The 20,430-nt window shown below is 47.4% G+C and overlaps 1 protein-coding gene across 1 annotated transcript; it reads right to left on the bottom strand.

Moving 5' to 3' along the window:
* Positions 1-1,340: 1,340 nt before the first annotated feature.
* On the bottom strand, positions 1,341-3,321 carry LOC100277090 (uncharacterized). Its single transcript, NM_001150754.2, has 3 exons — positions 3,009-3,321; positions 1,939-2,013; positions 1,341-1,831 (listed from the first exon to the last, which is right to left on the bottom strand). The coding sequence occupies exons 1-3, from the start codon at positions 3,177-3,179 to the stop codon at positions 1,778-1,780; spliced, it is 300 nt and encodes a 99-aa protein (NP_001144226.1). The 5' UTR covers positions 3,180-3,321; the 3' UTR covers positions 1,341-1,777.
* Positions 3,322-20,430: the final 17,109 nt, after the last annotated feature.

Genomic DNA, 20,430 nt, shown 5'->3' with positions numbered 1-20,430 from the left:
CTATTTGGTTCCATTGGAAAAAACAAATTATATGTAGAGAGAAGAGAAAAAAAAACTAAGGTTCAGAGTGGAGTTTCGAAAACTACAAAAATACTATGGTTTTGAGTAAACCATGGTATTTAAAACTGTGTTTTGCCTGTACAAATCAAACACTTTTTTAGTTCCAATACTATAGTATCATCAAATACCATAGTATTATTGCAAAACTGCAAAAATACTACACTTCCAAACATGGCCTGATAATTTAAACTTGCAGAGAACTTGAGGTACGTACAATGAAAGTAGAATAGCTACAATATCCAAAAAATTGATGACAACTAGCTTTTGTAAAACCAAAGTGTAAGGTATAATAGTACAATAAGAGGTTACTAATCACAGTCTGTAATCTAAACAAGCAAAACACTTTCTTAATGATGAAATCTAGAATAAGTTTAAGATTCACACAGTAATATAAAATGCAAACATTTAGGTAGTAAAACAGGCACCCCAACAATTCATTATCACTAGACATTAGTTGATAAGCAAGAAACAATTCTACTGACCAAATAATTTGAAATATAACAAAGAAGAGTAGTAAAAGAAAATACAACGAACCTTCAAATGATTTGTCCGCGGAGTGATATCTGGACCCTAAAGCAAACCGATGCCTAGTTCTTTATTCGAAGAAAGACCCATCTGCAAGGAAGGATCAGACCAAAGCATATCCCCAGGGATCAAATTTGCACCTTCCCAATGAGGGTCAAGAACGGTTCTCCTTGTTTTCAATAAGGCTATCCACACTTATACGACTCCAAATTTCTACACTAAAAAGAATATTTTGTCTTTATCATTAAAATTCTTTACCCTATAACATAATCATTTATAGTCATATTTACTCTATATCTCAACCATATATCAACAGCCATATATTTTATCATTTTTTTCCAGCTCTCTTCACATCACTGCTGACATCACTGCTGCTTGCCTCTCTTCTCCACCTCCCAAGACACGCACGGAGAGATTTCGAGCAGGAGAGAGAGAGTGACTCGTTCTCCCATCCCTCCTTAAATTTACGTTGGCCTGTAGGGTGCTCCACGGCACCATTTGCAGCTCCTCACTGCGGATAATCTAACTCATCCAGATCCAAGTTTCATGGAAGTCAGATCAACAGTAAAATCATCCTTGTACCTGCGACCCTTCTTTCCATTTTTGATCTCTTTGATGGCACTACCATCATTCCACGGAAGACACCTCACCACGGAGATCAGCCAAAGAAACTCTTTCCCGTGCCCACTGCGCCCAGAAGTATTGCAATCCTTTGTCCCTTCTTTTTCTTGGAGTTTAATAAATTCCCTCCAAAGTAAGCTAAATTCAATCGCAATTCAGCTCCAAAGTTCATGGAATACAATTACTTAGCAGTAACAGTACGCCGAAGGAAAAAAAACATAAAGCCCCTGGCCATGGTGTACATTGATAGTGTGACACATAAACACGCCAACATGATTAACTTGCTATAAAAAAAGTACAGAAATCATTCTCTCTCTCTCTTTTGTTCTATTCTGAAAGCATCTTCATCTCTCCTAGACGATAGTGAAGATGAACAACACTTCCTGGGCACAACCGCTCAAGTACCCAGACTGAAAATCCATCTACAGCTGCTTTTTGCTCGCACAAAGCAGGAACAGTTTCATGAAAAAAAACGTTTACCATGTATCCAGCAGATACGCAGAAACCATTCCTGGTATTGTTGCACATAAACTGGCGGCACATTTGGTACAAGATGTGCCCAGGGCGCTAGCTAATCTTGAGATTTGGTAGGCTCCCTCTTCTTCCCATAGATAAGGCCAGTGTCCTAATAATCACACGCATAATTAACGCACAGAAATAACTCACACAACCTATTTTATCAAACAAGCTGTTATCTAGCATCTAACACTAACATAGAGTGGATGTAGCTACCTGTGGATCAGGAATCGGTTTCCGCTTCTCGACGTAACGATAAGGATCCGTTGCAGCAGCCAAAGCGGCTCGCTCCTGGGGAAAAGGAAACGTACTTTGTTTAGTAAAATACTGAAATGGACAGACAAGGTGATAAGCCGATAACACTGCAGTTTGCCATATACGCCCAGCTATAGGTTTTCTGAGGATGTGCAGCCAGCAGCACAACCGAATTTAAAACATGATAAACAGCTTATGAATGCATTATCTCAACAGTAAGATTAGAAAAAAAAGGAACACTAACTGACAAAGCTATCAAGTGCAATGAAACTGTTCAAGCACATTTAAGAACATTTGAGAACGAAGGTTTGGACTTTGGAGTCTTTAAGCTGTGGATGCAAGACCTGCGTGAAACTGTTTAGTTTAAGCTACGCTGTGTGCGCCTGAGTAACACTGTCTGTTTGCCCCAGATGAGATGTTTCTCTAACAAGGTGTTTGGTTTGAGAAATAAGCTAGTTCACTTCTCACTTTTTTTGGTTAGTGTAATGGAATGAGTTGATCTATCATCACCTCATTCCTCAAAATTGGTTAGTTAGTGCTAACATAAGGAATGTGGTCATCCCACCACATTTGAGGAATGTACTCATCATGATGCACCTCCTGCATCCGCAACAGGCACAGATACAGCCCGACTTCGAGCACCAGCAGGATCCACATGGAACAATTGCTAATGCCACAGCTATGCCTACAGGTACTCAAGAACAACATCAGCTGTATAGAGCTCAAGAATCCGTGCTTCCTCAAGCAGAAAGGTAGGCGAACAATTCGACAAAAACCAACCGAGGGGCAACGATTTTGCAGCAGTCCAGTGCATAATTACCAGTGCCCCAAGACCTCTAAGCACCTAGAGCTAACGCACCAGCTGACCGAGCAATTCCACGGGCCTAACTGTGCACGGACGGATAGATCGGCCCCAGATGAGACGACAGCAGCTACCCTCGCTCGTGATCTGAGGGCAGCAATCCGATACCGACCAACGAGAACCCCTAAACAGTGCTGCGATAAGAGCGGGGAAGGGCGGTAGCAGTCACCTCCTGCTCCTTCTGGAGCTGGCGCGCGGGCTTCACCCAGAGGTAGTAGGCGAGGGTTCCGGCGACGGTCCAGGAGGCGAGGTTGCTCCACCCGCGGAGGCCGCCCAGCGCGTTGCCCACGAACGACCGCGTGTTCCCCACCGCCCGGCCCCACCCGCTGGCCGGAGCCATCTCCCTCTTCACTCCCTCCGGCGGCCTCTACACCGCCCCTCAAGCGCTGTGACCGAGCAGAGCTGCCGCCGACCGACGCCTTCCGCACTTCCCTGGCCCCGACCGCCCTTCGCCTCGGTGTCTCGCGTTGGTCCGCAAGAAAGGGAAGAAAAAAAAAAGAGCAGTGCGCGATGCAGGTGGGCGGGCGCGTGTCAGTGCGTTGCACGGGCCTGTAATTTGTGCCGAAACTTGAACGCCCAGATGGGCTGAGTGCGCTAGAGGCCCATTATTAGGGAGGCATTGGTACACATTATTGCAAAAAAAAAGGAATATATAAGAACATGCAGTACAGAGGTTCCAAGAACATTTATTAACCGTTTGGAAAGCCTAAAACATGTGGACTATTGATATAATTTGGAAGTTGAAAAAAAGTATTAGGAAACCTTAAGAAATGTCAGCCCTAATAACAAAAGTATGCCTTTGACGGAGCTGTATATGTGGACCTATACCATCCTCATAATGGAGTACATAATAAGAAGATATTGCAGATCCTCCTACGTCTTCATCTACTATATATATGCTCTCTTTGTTGTGTTGTCTGACATAGAAAACATGATCTCCATTATTTCTTTCTGTAAGGGAAGGGGTTGTACTTGTTGTTCAATGATCTCCATAATCTCCTAAGTACACCCCTGTTCGTTTGGGTTTAATCCAGTTCTACTGCTTATACAATGCTTTGTCTCTACAACGGTTATACTTGTTTATTGTTCTGCTATGAATTTGCACTTTTTTCAAAAAAAAAAATCAAATATAAGTGATTTGATTTCCTGAGTACGCTAAACTATCTTTGTATACATGTAAATTGTAAGTAGTGAACATAGGATCACATGTTGGTTCCAGCTCGCTCTTCACATAGCCTTACCCTTTACTAGATCTGAAAGTTGGGTCGTGCCGTGCCGGCACGGCCTAGACCCATCGTGTTTTGGGCTAACTTTTTTAGACCAGTACAACACGAAATAATTTTGGGCTGCATCATGTCGTGCCTAGATACTAAAAGCTAGGTTTAGCCTAGCCCGAAGCACAGTGGACCGATAATCGTATCGTGCGAGCCTAAGCAGGGCACGGAAAAAAACTTGTATATATCTAAAAAAATATACATCCTTAAAATATCCATAATATAATTTTGCTATAGACTAAAAAATCATATGAGAAAGAGAAATCAATTTTTTCTGCAACCTTTGTGAAGAGATAAAAAAATATTGAAGTATAAAATAACAATTTAAATGATAGTTTTCTCATGTGTGTCTCATTTCGTGTTGTGTCGGCCCAAGCACGACCTATCTAATTGTGATGTGCCGTGCCGCCCATCGTACCTAAGTTTGAGGCACGAGACGTATCGGCCTGACCCGTTTTCCTTCGTGTCGTGTCGTGCTTTTGGGCTCTTATTTTCGTGTCGTGTCGTGTCGACCCTAAATGGTCCAGCCCAAACTTTCAGGTCTACCCTTTGCTGAACATTGAATCATTCTTGGCAGTTGATCAAAGGCCCCACGAAGCAAATATTGTCTTCTTCATGTCCTCTTCCTATACGTAATGAGACAGTCTTCAATAAATCATGTATATGGTCCTATAATATAGATATCACTGTTTACAGAGTAGAGTTTGAAATATAATGTGAGATAAGAGAGAAAGTGAATATAGTCAAAGGGTTATTAGAAAAAAAAAGATCCTATCCAAACGCAATAATTCTGAAACATATATGCCTATAAAACAATTTGAGAAGAAAACGTGTGATATTACCAGCGAAGAGGCAACAACCCACAAATAGATGAACTATCACAAGCACCCCCATGAGAATCATGGCATGGACGGAGACAGCAGGAACAGGTGTCCATGATTACGATCCAGCCCACTAGCAAAAAGGAGTAATAAAGATTCAATTCAACGCGCCATACTAAAATTAACAAGTATTGAAGCATTTGTTTTCTCTTTCGATGGGTTCTACTTTGTTCCTCTTCCTTTAGCAATTTTTGTTTTGGTTGGAGCATTTTTCCCCCTTGCCTAGAACGTTTTTCTCGAGGCACTTTTCTTTGTGTAGAGAACAAATTCTATTTTTTTATATACCAAAACGTTGTTTTGGAACATTTTCTCTCTCTTCCCAATAATGTCTCTATGTTTGACTGGAAGTTTTTTCCCTCGCTAAGAACTTTTTTTCTTATTACACTGTTCATCTTCGAAATAACGGTTTCTATTATTATTATCGGAACTTCTTTGTTCATGAAAACATATTGTCGGTATCCTTAATCAGGGGTACCCTCTCCTACAGTATGAAGGCGTTGCGTCCGTACGACACCTCATGGTCACACGGAGAGCGGCACCCGACCCCCACCACATGGGCAGGCCTAAGGGCACCACGTGGCGAGGAAGGATGATACGTCCCAGGAAGCATCGTTGGGTCCGGACCTCCGCAGAGGAACACCAGACCCCTGTAAATACGAGCCCGGAGCTCCCCGTGGAGACATGCCGAGTCCCCCTGAGTGAGGTCCGATCCTTGGCAGGGTCCCGGGACGGAGAGGACCCCGACACAAGCAAGGGTCCGGTGCCGACACGTGTCCAGGCCTTGCCCTACGCTCCCCGCTCAGGCAGAAACCCGCCGCGGCCGCGTGGCTTGTGGCCCGTAACGTAAGCCAATGGGCCGAGCCTGACGTAAGGCCCATGCGGCTGTGCAGTCTTTGTATTTATTGCGGAGAGGACGCAGCCTGCCACTACGCTGACAGGCGACGCGCCCTCTCGGCATTTAATGCGTCCTGTCCAATCCGCCGGCAGGCGGCGTCAGGGTCACCCAGCAGACGGCGCGCCTGACCAGTCTGTTGGCAAACAGTGCGCCCGTGTCGAGCGACACACAGTACCCATCACCCCTTCTACAAGAAGCTTCCCCTGCACGCCGAGGATACGGAGATCTCGGGCGCCAGGGCACAAGAAGATTACCCCAGCAGCAAACATTGGTGGCTCCAAGCGCTATATTCTTTATATCCCTGGGCCCACATGTCGGGGCCCAGCACCTTTGTGCATGCCCCCCTTCAACTATAAAAGGGGAGGCATGCGACGTTACACACAGGCAGAATCGGACATGGTCAGGTCAGGACATCCAATCTTAGGCTCACTCAGACACTCACAAGTTCATACAAGCTCTCAAGCAATACATCACACAGTGGAGTAGGGTGTTACGCTCCGGCGGCCCGAACCACTATAAAATCCTTATGTGTTCTTGTGTTTTTCCCACTTTTCCAACTAACAAGCAAAACGCTTAGGCCCCTCCTCATCTTAGGATTTAGGACGGGTGCACTCCGCCACCCGGCCGAAGATTTGCTCTCCGACATTTGGCGCGCCAGGTAGGGGCCTAGGCATTAGGTTTTTGCTTGTTTTCCTTGTCCAAGCATGATGGTGCAGATCATTGAGCACCGCGCCGAGACTTCGGTGGATTTAGCGGTGGAGGGAGAAGCTACTTCCTCCACACCGCAGGTTCCTAATCGCCCAGTGCCAGGCACTGCTGTTGTGCACGCCGCACGGCAGCACACGACATCGCAAACATCCCGGACTCCGTCGAGGGCATCACCAGGGGCGTTGTCGGCAGCCAGGGAGTTGTTGCGACACCCTCCAAGCTCCACGGCCTCACCAGGGGTCATGAAGCAGTGGCGGGACGACGTCGACCGACTACTCGGTATGGCACATTCTACCTCGACCAGGTCGAGGACGCGGTTATCCCGGCACCAACACGAGGCGTCAGCATCTGTGCGCTCGCCCTCAGTAAGGGGTGCGCAGACCAACAACCTCCGGGCAGAACTCAACCGCAGGCGTGCGGGAGAGGATGCCCGAGTCTCTTTGGAAAGGGCGCGCGAGCGCCACCAAAACATGGATGGTCGCAACCTCGATCAAGACTTCGCTACGATTGCACCGCAGACGCCAATGGGCACCCAGTCTCAAACGGGTGTCCCCTTGGCCGGGGTGGGCTGCGCCGCTCTTGCGGATCATCTCCGCATGGCGTCATGGCCACCCAAGTTCCGGCCACACCTGCCGGAAAAATACGACGGAATGTCGAACCCATCGGAGTTCCTGCAGGTGTATGTTACCGCCATCACGGCAACAGGTGGAAACACCGCTGTGATGGCAACATACTTTCATGTGGCCTTGTCTGGACCTGCCTGGACCTGGCTCATGAACCTCACCCCGGGGTCAGTCTACTCCTGGGAGGAGCTCTGCGCGCGGTTTGTTGCGAACTTCGCCAGTGCTTACCAACAACACGGCGTGGAGGCCCACCTCCATGCGGTGAGGCAAGAGCCCGGGGAGACCCTCCGGAAGTTCATCTCCCGCTTCACCAAGGTGCGAGGTACTATACCTCGTATTTCTGATGCTTCCATCATCACAGCCTTCCAACAAGGAGTACGTGATGAGAAGATGTTGGAGAAGTTGGCCACACATGACGTGGAAACTGTCCCCACACTCTTCGCCCTGGCCGATAAATGCGCCAGAGCCGCCGAGGGCCGTGCATGGCACTCGACCCCACAAACCAGAGCTGCCCAGTCGGGTGGCTCGGGCGCCGTCCCCCGGGACGGAAAGAAGAAAAAGAAGGACCGCGACTACCAGAAGTCGCGGTCCACCGCTCTAGTGGTCACAACCGCGACCGGGGGCCAGGGCGACCGCAACAAACGCCCACGACCACAGAGGGGTAACAGGGGCTCATGCCCAGTGCACCCCAACGGTCGCCACAGCGTCGCGGAGTGTCGCGAGATCATTGACCTCGCGAAATGCGTCAGTGAGCGGCGCGAGCAGTTTTCCAAAGACGGCTCCCCACCTCGCCGCCGACCTGGCAAAGAAAAGGTGGATGATGGCGAGGTGGCCGCGGCTGAGCGGGATCTTGGGTATCAGTCGCCCGAAGGGGACCTGAAGGATGTTTTTTCCGGAGGCTCCTATTCTGGTGAAGACAACTAGGCGGACCCTAGGGGGACCCCGTGCTCCCCAGTCTATGGAGCTGAAGCATGCCTTCCTCCGGAAACCCTTCTGGATCCCCCGCAGATCCAGGCAGCCAAAAGGTACACGCAGAAGTGACCACAACCAAAGACAAGGGCTCCCGTGTCAAATGCAGGTGGGGACCCAGGGTCGGGACCTAGCCCTACGACAAGTACCAAACCAAGAAGGGCTCCGTAACTCTCCCCCAGCTGGGAAGGACCCTTCAAAGTAACGGGAATACACCGACCCAGGGGCAGCCATCTAGCTATGACCGGAGGATTGCCTTACCCCGATGCCGAAACATCTCTGTAAGTTCTATCCATAAAGCAAGTCTGAGGGGTCGAATCTGTTTTTTGTAACTAGGTAACGCATACGTGTACGACAACCCGGTGGGGTCTGTCCCCGTAAACCCGGCCTATTGGTCTGCACACATGCACGACGAGTTATAAAGAGAAACTACCCCCTCAGTTGTGCTCTTGTGATAGTTCCATCTTGCTGCTCCATGGTCCTACCTTGCAGTCTTTCAGATAGTACTTTTTAGCTAACCCACCCGTACGGTTTCCATCTGTCTAAAATGACGACATCCGAATTGAGCAGCTAGGCTTGCAGTTTAGGGCCCCTGATACGAAAGTAGGGAGGTCTGACAGCCTGGGGGGCCGACTCTAGAGAACGGGACCCCGTTCCATGGGGTGGTCCGGAGCCCATGTAGCCGCTCAGCCTGGTCCCGTACCGTGGGCCTGCATGCTCCGCCACCCCATGACGGGAACTTAGTATGTGGAGTTATAAGTCCTGCGGGTCCGACAACCTCGGGACTGGAGCTAGAGAATGGACATTAGTCTCCTGGGGTGGTCCGGAGCTCGTGCAGCCGCTCAGCCTGGTCCCGTACCGTGGGCCTGCACGCTCCACCGCCGTGCGACAAGTGTCCTAGTATCTAGAACCACGACCCAAGGGGGTCCGGACACGCAACTTGGCCACCCGGACTAAAACCTACGAGTCCCAAGCATGTATCAAAGGACGACTAATGTCAGACGAAGAACCCTATGAGGTGTACTACTAATGCTTCCTAGCTAAAAGTTGTGTATAGATCGAGATCCCGACGAGTTTTCCTCCCAAGGATTGTTGGCAACCTTTTCAGAAACGCTGGTATCCAACCTCAACACATCAAGCCTGCATCCCACGCGGGGGGCCAGGTACCAAGGAGGAGTCAACAATGTTGCACACAGCAGGAACAAGTTGAAAATAGATAAGTGCTAATACTGCTTAACAAATAGTACTCTTGAGTACCTTACAAAAAGCGAAAGTATTACATCTGTTTTCAAGTGGAACCCTAGTTCCATTTCTACTCTGCAGGTATGAACTACCTCCACACCAGTAAGGGTCGCAGGATAGCTGGCTCCGGGCGGCTCGCCAGCGGGGGCGACCACATCAACACCGACGGTGGCGGCCACCTCTGCATCGACAACTCGCCAAGCAGCGGCGATCATCTCAGCATGTACGCCGCTGCGAAAGGGTCCTCGCCCCCGTCTTCCTACGGGGGGCGACAACGAGGCCATTAAAGCCAAAGAGCCGGAGGTTCGGTGGAAGGTGGCACTGACGGTCTCGCCAGCGGAGGCAACCACCTCTGCAGTGGGGAGCCTCACCAGCGGCGGCGACCACCTCAACACCGACAACAGCGGCTGAAAGGGAAATAGGGTCAAACCTTTTCCTAAATAATTTTGATGGTTGAATTGCCCAACACAAATAATTGGACTAACTAGTTTCCTCTAGATTATACACTCTACAGGTGTCAAAGGTTCAACACAAACCAACAAAAGAACAAGTTAGGCTTCAAAAGAAAGGAGCAAAAAGGAAACCGAAGCGTGCCCTGGTCTGGCGCACCGGACTGTCCGGTGTGCCACCGGACAGTGTCCGGTGCACCAGGGTGAATCAACTCCAACTCCTCAGCTTCAGGTTTCACAGGCGCAGCTCTGCTATAATTCACGGGACTGTCCGGTGTGCCACCGGATTGTCCGATGCACCAGGGGAGCAACAGGTACCTGCGCGCAACGGTCACTCTAACAGGGAACAGTACAGCACAGTGAACGTGGAAGAAGTCAGAGCAGCAGGTCAGAGGAGCACCGGACTGTCCGGTGTGACACCAGACTGTCCGGTGCCACATGACTACAGAGCTCCAACGGTCGACCAGCTCCAAGCCCTAACGACAGGATGACGTGGCGGCGCATCGGACACTGTCCGGTGCGCCCATCGCCAGCAGCCTTCTCCAATGGCTACAATTTGGTTGGTGGCTATAAATACCACCCCAACTGGCCACTTCAACGTGAGGGAGCCCAAGCAACATTCCAAGTCATATAGTTGACATACTCAAGCCCTCCCAACCACCTCTATTCATTGATCCATCCAATACACAAGATTTAGACCACTACAGCCAACACAAGTGCCACAAAAGAGAGAGCAAGCAAAAGAAAGCCTCTCGTGTGAGATTAGCTCTAGTGCCTTGTGAGATTCATTGAGAGAAAGTGTGTGCTACATCTTGCGTTCATTTGTGCGTGGAGTTTTGACTCCCATTGAACTTCCCCCAAAGTTTTGGAGGCTTGTAAAGCTAGCAAGAGACACCAAAGAGTGTGGTGGTCCTTGCAGGGTCTTAAGTGATCCTTGAGAAGAAGAAGAGCTCGCCGGTCTTGTGTGATCGATGGAGAGAGGGAAAGGGTTGAAAGAGACCCGTCCTTAGTGGACTCCTCAACGGGGACTAGGCCTTCGAGGGCCGAACCTCGGTAAAACAAATCACCCGTGTCTCGTGTGCTTGTTGCTTGTGATTTGTTTGTTCTTTCCCTTTCTAAGTTTTTCTTGCACTATTCTTTGCTAATACTATTTGGTGTTGCTTTAAGTTAAATTCTCATTTAGTGAAGCAACACCTTGCAAGAAAGAACTTGTGTTATTGCTCTTCTTATCTAAGCCCTCTTGATTTATTCTCATAGACTTATTAGTAGTATTGATTTATCAATTCCACATTATTTAAAAGCAATACTCCTTACAACCGAAGGACTTATTTTTTATACTCCGACAAATGTGTATCTTGTTCTAACTACTAATCAAGGGATCTAGTTGGGGTGTAAAGTTATAATTTTCAGGTTTCGCCTACTAAGAGCACCTAGAGGGGGGGGTGAATAGGTGATCCTGAATAACTTGAAACTTAAGCCACAAAAACTTGGTTAAGTGTTAGCAAAGTAATCGCCAAGTGGATAGAGAGGAGTCTCACAATAACCACAAAGATATCAATCACAGAGATGGCACGGTGGTTATCCCGTGGTTCGGCCAAGACCAACGCTTGCCTACTCCACGTTGTGGCGTCCCAACGGACGAGGATTGCAATCAATCCCTCTCAAGCGGTCCAAAGACCTACTTGAATACCACGGTGTTTTGCTTTGCTTTTCTTAATCCCGTTTGCGAGGAATCTCCACAACTTGGAGCCTCTCGCCCTTACACTTGAAGTTCACAAAGAAGCACGGAGCAAGGGAGGGATTAGCAACTCACAACTCACACAAGACACAAAGATCACAGCAAATACACACACACAAGACCCAGACTTGAGCTCAAGAGACTAGCACACTAGAACGGAGCTCAAATCACTAGAATGTCGAACAAGTGCGCAGGAATGGAGTGTGAGTGATCAAAAGTGCTCAAGGAATGCTTGGTATTCTCCTCCATGCGCCTAGGGGTCCCTTTTATAGCCCCAAGGCAGCTAGGAGCCGTTGAGAGCAGTCTGGGAAGGCATTTCTTGCCTTCTGCCGCGTGGTGCACCGGACAGTCTGGTGCACACCGGACAGTGTCCGGTGCCCGATTTCTTTCCTTAAATGGCGAAGCCGACCATTGCAGATTTGGGAGCCGTTGGCGCACCGGACATGTCCGGTGCACACCGGACAGTCCGGTGCCCCCTTCTAGCCGTTGGCTTGGCCACGTGTCCCGCGCAGATCGCGCGGCCGACCGTTGGCCCGCCCGACCGTTGGCTCACCGGACAGCCCAGTGCACACCGGACAGTCCGATGAATTATAGCCGTACGTCGCCGGTGAATTCCCGAGAGCGGCCAGTTCGCTCGAGCCAGCCTGGCGCACCGGACACTGTCCGGTGCACCACCGGACAGTCCGGTGCTCCCAGACTGAGCAGAGTCTTGGCTGCTCGAGCCAAGACAATTCCAATTCGATTTTTCCTATTTCTAGCACTTAGACACAATACATTAGTCCATAAAGCAATGTACTAAGTCTGAGAAACATACCTTTATCCTTGATTTGTACTTTGTCCACCTTTTTACACTAGGGCACTTGTGTTGGACACTAAATCACCAAAATACTTAGAAATGGCCCAAGGGCACATTTCCCCTTTCAATCTCCCCCTTTTTGGTGATTTATGCCAACACATCATAAAGCAAGTAGAACAAATACAAAATCAATTCAAATAAGAACTCAATTTGTTTTGATTCAAATTTGACATATATGGATCACTCTTTGCCACCACTTGGTTTGTTTTTGCAAATCAAACTCAAATTTCTATCTCTAAGTCAAACACACATGTTAAGACATAAAGAGAGTCATTCCAAGAGAAATTGATTCAAGATTTCAAAAACTCCCCTTTTTCCCATAATCAACACTTCTCCTCACAAGAAGCCAACTTTTGACAAGAGATACAATAAAAGAGTTTTGACAAACCAAAAGCTCTAATCTACTATTTTCAAAATTTCTCAAGTGGTAGCTGATCCATTTATCGCTTTGGCCTTTATTTTCTCCCCCTTTGGCATCAAGCACCAAAACGGGATCAATCTTGGCCCTTTAACCCCATTGCCTCACCAAAATCTTCAATAAGAATACAAAGGCAATAAGAGTACATGAGATGAACTTGGAATAAGTTACCCTCTCATCGGAGTGCAGTGGAAGTCTTTCATGGTCCAAGTCCACCTTTTCCCTTTCAAAACTCCTTTGAGACTAAATCAAGCAAACTCAAGCAAACGGTTAGTCTCAAAGGGTCAAGTTGTAGCACAACTCCCCCTAAATATGTGCATCACTTGCACAAGGACTTGTGAGGTCCGGGGAGTGATTGTACAACCTGAGCACCATAGTAAGCAACAAAATGCATAAGGAACATGATCACAGGCATAAATACACGTATGCTATGAATCAATCCAAGTTCCGCGAATCTAGGACATTTAGCTCACTTCGCAGCCTGCAAAAGGTCTTTTCATCTAAAGGCTTAGTGAAGATATCGGCTAGCTGGTTCTCGGTGCTAACATGAAACACTTTGATATCTCCCTTTTGCTGGTGGTCTCTCAAGAAGTGATGCCGGATGTCAATGTGCTTTGTGCGGCTGTGCTCAACAGGATTTTCCGCTATTCGGATAGCACTCTCATTGTCACATAGGAGTGGGACTTTGCTCAGATTGTAGCCAAAGTCCCAGAGGGTTTGCCTCATCCAAAGTAGTTGCGCGCAACACTGTCCTGCGGCAACGTACTCGGCCTCAGCGGTGGATAGGGCAACGGAGGTTTGTTTCTTAGAGTTCCACGACACCAGCGACCTTCCTAAGAATTGGCACGTCCCCGATGTACTCTTCCTATCGACCTTACATCCAGCATAGTCGAAATCTGAATATCCAATCAAGTCAAAGTTAGACCCCTTTGGATACCAGATCCCGAAGCAAGGCGTAGCAACTAAATGTCTTAGAATTCGCTTCACAGCCACTAAGTGACACTCCTTAGGATCAGATTGAAATCTAGCACACATGCATACGCTAAGCATAATATCCGGTCTACTTGCACATAAATAAAGCAAAGAACCTATCATGGACCGGTATGCTTTTTGATCAACGGACTTACCACCTTTGTTGAGGTCGGTGTGTCCGTCGGTTCCCATCGACGTCTTTGTGGGCTTGGCGTCCTTCATCCCAATCCGCTTTAGCAAATCTTGTGTGTACTTTGTTTGGGAGATGAAGGTGCCGTCCTTGAGTTGCTTCACTTGGAACCCAAGGAAGTAGTTCAACTCGCCCATCATCGACATCTCGAATTTCTGCGTCATCACCCTGCTGAACTCTTCACAAGACTTTTGATTAGTAGAACCAAATATTATGTCATCGACATAAATTTGGCACACAAAAAGATCACCATCGCAAGTCTTAGTAAACAGAGTTGGATCGGCTTTCCCAACCTTGAAAGCATTAGCAATTAAAAAGTCTCTAAGGCATTCATACCATGCTCTTGGGGCTTGCTTAAGTCCATAGAGCGCCTTCGAGAGCTTACACACGTGGTCGGGGTACCGTTCATCCTCGAAGCCAGGGGGTTGCTCTACGTACACCTCCTCCTTGATTGGCCCATTTAGGAAAGCGCTCTTTACATCCATTTGGTACAACCTGAAAGAATGGTGAGCGGCATATGCTAACAAAATACGAATTGATTCTAGCCTAGCCACTGGAGCGAACGTCTCCTCAAAGTCCAAACCTGCGACTTGGGCATAACCTTTTGCCACAAGTCGAGCCTTGTTCCTTGTCACCACCCCGTGCTCGTCCTGTTTGTTGCGGAACACCCACTTGGTTCCCACAACATTTTGCTTGGGACGAGGCACCAGTGTCCAAACTTCATTGTGCTTGAAGTTGTTGAGTTCCTCCTGCATGGCCAACACCCAGTCCGGATCTAGCAAGGCCTCTTCTACCCTGAAAGGCTCAATAGAAGAGACAAAAGAGTAATGCTCACAAAAATTAACTAATCTTGAACGAGTAGTTACTCCCTTGCTAATATCACCCAAAATTTGGTCGACGGGATGATCCTTTTGGATCGTCGCTCGAACTTGGGTTGGAGGTGCCTGAGGTGCTTCTTCCTCTTCAATTTGAACATCCTGTGCTCCCCCTTGATCATGCGCCTCCACTTGAGGTACCTGTTCGTCATCTTGGGTTGGGGGATGCACCATAGTTGAGGAAGACGGTTGTTCTTGCTCCAGTTGTTCCTGAGGCCGTACATCTCCAATCGCCATGGTGCGTATCGCGACCGTTGGAACGTCTTCTTCATCTACATCATCAAGATCAACAACTTGCTCTCTTGGAGAGCCATTAGTCTCATCAAATACAACGTCGCTAGAGACTTCAACTAAACCCGATGATTTGTTGAAGACCCTATACGCCTTTGTATTTGAATCATAACCTAATAAAAACCCTTCTACAGCTTTGGGAGCAAATTTAGAAGTTCTACCTTTCTTCACAAGAATATAACACTTGCTCCCAAATACACGAAAATAAGACACATTGGGTTTGTTACCAGTTAGCAGCTCATATGAAGTCTTTTTGAGGAGGCGGTGAAGGTAGACCCTGTTGATGGCATGGCAAGCCGTGTTCACGGCTTCCGACCAAAAACGCTCGGGGGTCTTGAACTCTCCGAGCATAGTCCTCGCCATATCAATGAGCGTCCTGTTCTTCCTCTCTACCACACCATTTTGCTGAGGTGTGTAGGGAGCGGAGAACTCGTGCTTGATCCCCTCCTCCTCAAGGAACTCCTCCACTTGAAGATTCTTGAATTCGGACCCGTTGTCGCTTTTTATCTTCTTCACCTTGAGCTCAAACTCATTTTGAGCTCTCCTTAGGAAGCGCTTGAGGGTCCCTTGGGTTTCAGACTTATCCTGCAAAAAGAACACCCAAGTGAAGCGAAAAAAGTCATCAACAATAACTAGACCATACTTACTTCCTCCTATGCTCAGATAGGCGATGGGTCCGAAGAGATCCATATGCAGCAGCTCCAGAGGTCTTGAAGTGGTCATCACATTCTTGCTGTGATGTGCTCCTCCCACTTGTTTACCTGCTTGACAAGCTGCACAAGGTCTATCTTTTTCGAATTGCACGTTAGTCAAACCTATCACGTGTTCTCCCTTTAGAAGCTTGTGAAGGTTCTTCATCCCCACATGTGCTAAGCGGCGATGCCACAGCCAGCCCATGCTAGTCTTAGCAATTAAGCATGCATCTAGACCAGCCTCCTCTTTTGCAAAATCAACTAAATAAAGTTTGTCGTCTAGTACACCCTTAAAAGCTAGTGAACCATCACATCTTCTAAAGACAGACACATCTACATTTGTAAATAAACAATTATATCCCATATTACATAATTGACTGACAGATAGTAAATTATATCCAAGAGACTCAACTAAAAACACATTAGAGATAGAGTGCTCATTTGATATTGCAATCTTGCCTAAACCTTTCACCTTGCCTTGGTTCCCATCACCGAATATGATTGAATCTTGGGAATCCTTATTCTTGACGTAGGAGGTGAACATCTTCTTTTCCCCCGTCATATGGTTCGTGCAACCGCTGTCGATAATCCAGCTTGAACCCCCGGATGCATAAACCTGCAAGGCAAATTTAGGCTTGGGTCTTAGGTACCCAACTCTTGTTGGGTCCTGCAAGGTTAGTCAAAATTGTCTTAGGGACCCAAATGCAAGTTTTATCACCCTTACATTTTGCCCCTAATTTCCTAGCAACTATCTTCCTATCCTTTCTACAAATAGCAAAGGAAGTATTAAAGCATGATAAATTGTAGAGGGTCCATTCATAACTTTCCTAGGATCATGAAAAATATTCTTTCTAGACACATGATGAATATTTTTCTTAGGCATATCTCTACAATGCATATAGGAAGAACTGGGAGCAAACATAGCATAAGAATCATAGACATGTGAATCAAAAGCATTACAACTCCTATGAGATTGTCTTCTATCATTGTACATAAAAGCATGGTTCTTTTTAGTACTACTTGCCATAGGGGCCTTCCCTTTCTCCTTGGCGAAGATGGGAGCCTTATGGCTTGTTAAGTTCGTGGCTTCTCTCTTGAAGCCAAGCCCATCCTTAATTGAGGGGTGTCTACCAATCGTGTAGGCATCCCTAGCAAATTTGAGTTTATCAAAATCACTTTTGCTAGCCTTAAGTTGGGCATTAAGACTAGCCATTTCATCATTTAACTTTGCAATAGAAGCTATGTGTTCACTACAAGCATCAATATCAAAATCTTTACATCTATTGCAAATAACAACATTTTCTACACAAGTTGTTGATTTACTAGCTATTTCTAACTTAGCATTCAAATCATCATTAATGCTCCTTAAGCTAGAAATCGTCTCATGGCAGGAAGATAATTCACAAGAAAGCATTTCATTTCTCTTAACTTCTAAGGCATGAGATTTTTGTGCTTCTACAAATTTGTCATGTTCTTCATACAACAAGTCCTCTTGTTTTTCTAAAAGCCTATTCTTATCATTCAAGTCATTAATCAATTCATTAATTTTATCTACCTTGGTTCTATCTAGGCCCTTAAATAAACATGAATAATCTATTTCATCCTCATCACTAGATTCGTCCTCACTTGAAGAAGCATAAGTAGAGTTTCGAGTACATACCTTCTTCTCCCTTGCCATAAGGCATGTGTGACGCTCGTTGGGGAAGAGGGATGACTTGTTGAAGGCGGTGGCGGCGAGTCCTTCATTGTCGGAGTCGGACGAGGAGCAATCCGAATCCCACTCCTTGCCAAGATGTGCCTCGCCCTTTGCCTTCTTATAGTTCTTCTTCTTCTCCCTCTTGTTCCCTTGAACCTGATCACTATCATTGTCGGGACAGTTAGCAATAAAATGACCAAGCTTACCACATTTGAAGCATGAGCGCTTCCCCTTTGTCTTGGTCTTGCTTGGCTGCCCCTTGCGACCCTTTAGCGCCGTCTTGAATCTTTTGATGATGAGGGCCATCTCTTCATCATTAAGTCCGGCCGCCTCAATTTGTGCTACCTTGCTAGGTAACGCCTCTTTGCTCCTTGTTGCCTTGAGAGCAACGGGTTGAGGCTCATTGATTGGACCGTTTAGAGCGTCGTCCACGTACCTCGCCTCCTTGATCATCATTCGCCCGCTTACGAATTTTCCAAGGACTTCTTCGGGCGACATTTTTGTGTACCTGGGATTCTCACAAATATTATTCACCAAATGAGGATGAAGAACGGTAAAGGACCTTAGCATCAGTCGGACGACGTCGTGGTCCGTCCATCGCGTGCTTCCGTAGCTCCTTATTTTGTTGATAAGGGTCTTGAACCGGTTGTATGTTTGTGTCGGCTCCTCGCCCCTTATCATCGCGAATCGTACAAGCTCGCCCTCCACCAACTCCATCTTGGTGAGCAAGGTGACGTCGTTCCCCTCATGTGAAATCTTGAGGGTGTCCCAGATCTGCTTGGCGTTATCCAAGCCGCTCACTTTGTGGTATTCATCCCTGCACAATGAAGCTAGAAGAACAGTAGTAGCTTGTGCATTCTTATGAATTTTCTCATTAATGAACATGGGACTATCCGAACTATCAAAGTGCATTCCACTCTCTACAATCTCCCATATACTAGGATGGAGAGAGAACCAGTGACTACGCATTTTGTGACTCCAAAATCCGTAGTCCTCTCCATCAAAATGAGGAGGTTTACCAAGTGGAATAGATAATAAATGAGCATTTGTATTTTGAGGAATACGAGAGTAATCAAAAGAAAAGTTCGAATTGACCGATTTCCTTCTCTCGTAGTCGTTGTGGTCGTCGTCCTTTTGGGAAGAAGTAGACTCATTGCTGTCGTCGTAGTAGACGATCTCCTTGATGCGCCTCGTCTTCTTCTTCTTCCCATCTTTCCGTCTATGGCCCGAGCCCGAGTCGGTAGGCTTGTCATCCTTCGGCTCGTTGACGAAAGATTCCTTCTCCTTGTCATTGATCACAATCCCCTTGCCCTTAGGATCCATCTCTTCGGGCGGTTAGTCCCTTTCTTGAAGAGAACGGCTTTGATACCAATTGAGAGCACCTAGAGGGGGGTGAATAGGTGATCCTGAATAACTTGAAACTTAAGCCACAAAAACTTGGTTAAGTGTTAGCAAAGTAATCGCCAAGTGGCTAGAGAGGAGTCTCACAATAACCACAAAGATATCAATCACAGAGATGGCACGGTGGTTATCCCGTGGTTCGGCCAAGACCAACGCTTGCCTACTCCATGTTGTGGCGTCCCAACGGACGAGGATTGCAATCAATCCCTCTCAAGCGGTCCAAAGACCTACTTGAATACCACGGTGTTTTGCTTTGCTTTTCTTAATCCCGTTTGCGAGGAATCTCCACAACTTGGAGCCTCTCGCCCTTACACTTGAAGTTCACAAAGAAGTACGGAGCAAGGGAGGGATTAGCAACTCACAACTCACACAAGACACAAAGATCACAGCAAATACGCACACACAAGACCCAGACTTGAGCTCAAGAGACTAGCACACTAGAACGGAGCTCAAATCACTAGAATGTCGAACAAGTGCACAGGAATGGAGTGTGAGTGATCAAAAGTGCTCAAGGAATGCTTGGTATTCTCCTCCATGCGCCTAGGGGTCCCTTTTATAGCCCCAAGGCAGCTAGGAGCCGTTGAGAGCAGTCTGGGAAGGCATTTCTTGCCTTCTATCGCGTGGCGCACCGGACAGTGTCCGGTGCCCGATTTCTTTCCTTAAATGGCGAAGCCGACCGTTGTAGATTTGGGAGCCGTTGGCGCACCGGACAGTCCGGTGCCCCCTTCTAGCCGTTGGCTTGGCCACGTGTTCCGCGCAGATCGCGCGGCCGACCGTTGGCCCGCCCGACCGTTGGCTCACCGGACAGTCCGGTGCACACCGGACAGTCCGATGAATTATAGTCGTACGTCGCCGGTGAATTCCCGAGAGCGGCCAGTTCGCTCGAGCCAGCCTGGCGCACCGGACACTGTCCGGTGCACCACCGGACAGTCCAGTGCTCCCAGACTGAGCAGAGTCTTGGCTGCTCGAGCCAAGACAATTCCAATTCAATTTTTCCTATTTCCAGCACTTAGACACAATACATTAGTCCATAAAACAATGTACTAAGTCTGAGAAACATACCTTTATCCTTGATTTGTACTTTGTCCACCTTTTTACACTAGGGCACTTGTGTTGGTCACTAAATCACCAAAATACTTAGAAATGGCCCAAGGGCACATTTCCCCTTTCACCTACCCCCCTCAAGGCGACTTTCAATTGGTATCAGAGCTAGGCACTTCATATTGAGTCTAACAACTCGAAGTGATGGCTCGAAGAAGATCATAAAAGAACAAGAAGACCAAGGAGGTAACTCTTGAGATATTACTTTCCAATTGTTCTAATTATGATTCATGGGCTACTAGGGTGCTAAATGCTTTTAGAACCATAGATCCACAATTAGAACAAATCTTATACAAGAGTATTATACCCCCTAGTTATGA

The sequence above is a fragment of the Zea mays genome, chromosome 4 (assembly GCF_902167145.1).
Source record: "Zea mays cultivar B73 chromosome 4, Zm-B73-REFERENCE-NAM-5.0, whole genome shotgun sequence".
Taxonomy (NCBI): domain Eukaryota; kingdom Viridiplantae; phylum Streptophyta; class Magnoliopsida; order Poales; family Poaceae; genus Zea; species Zea mays.
This window is presented reverse-complemented; position numbering and strand designations above follow the sequence as displayed.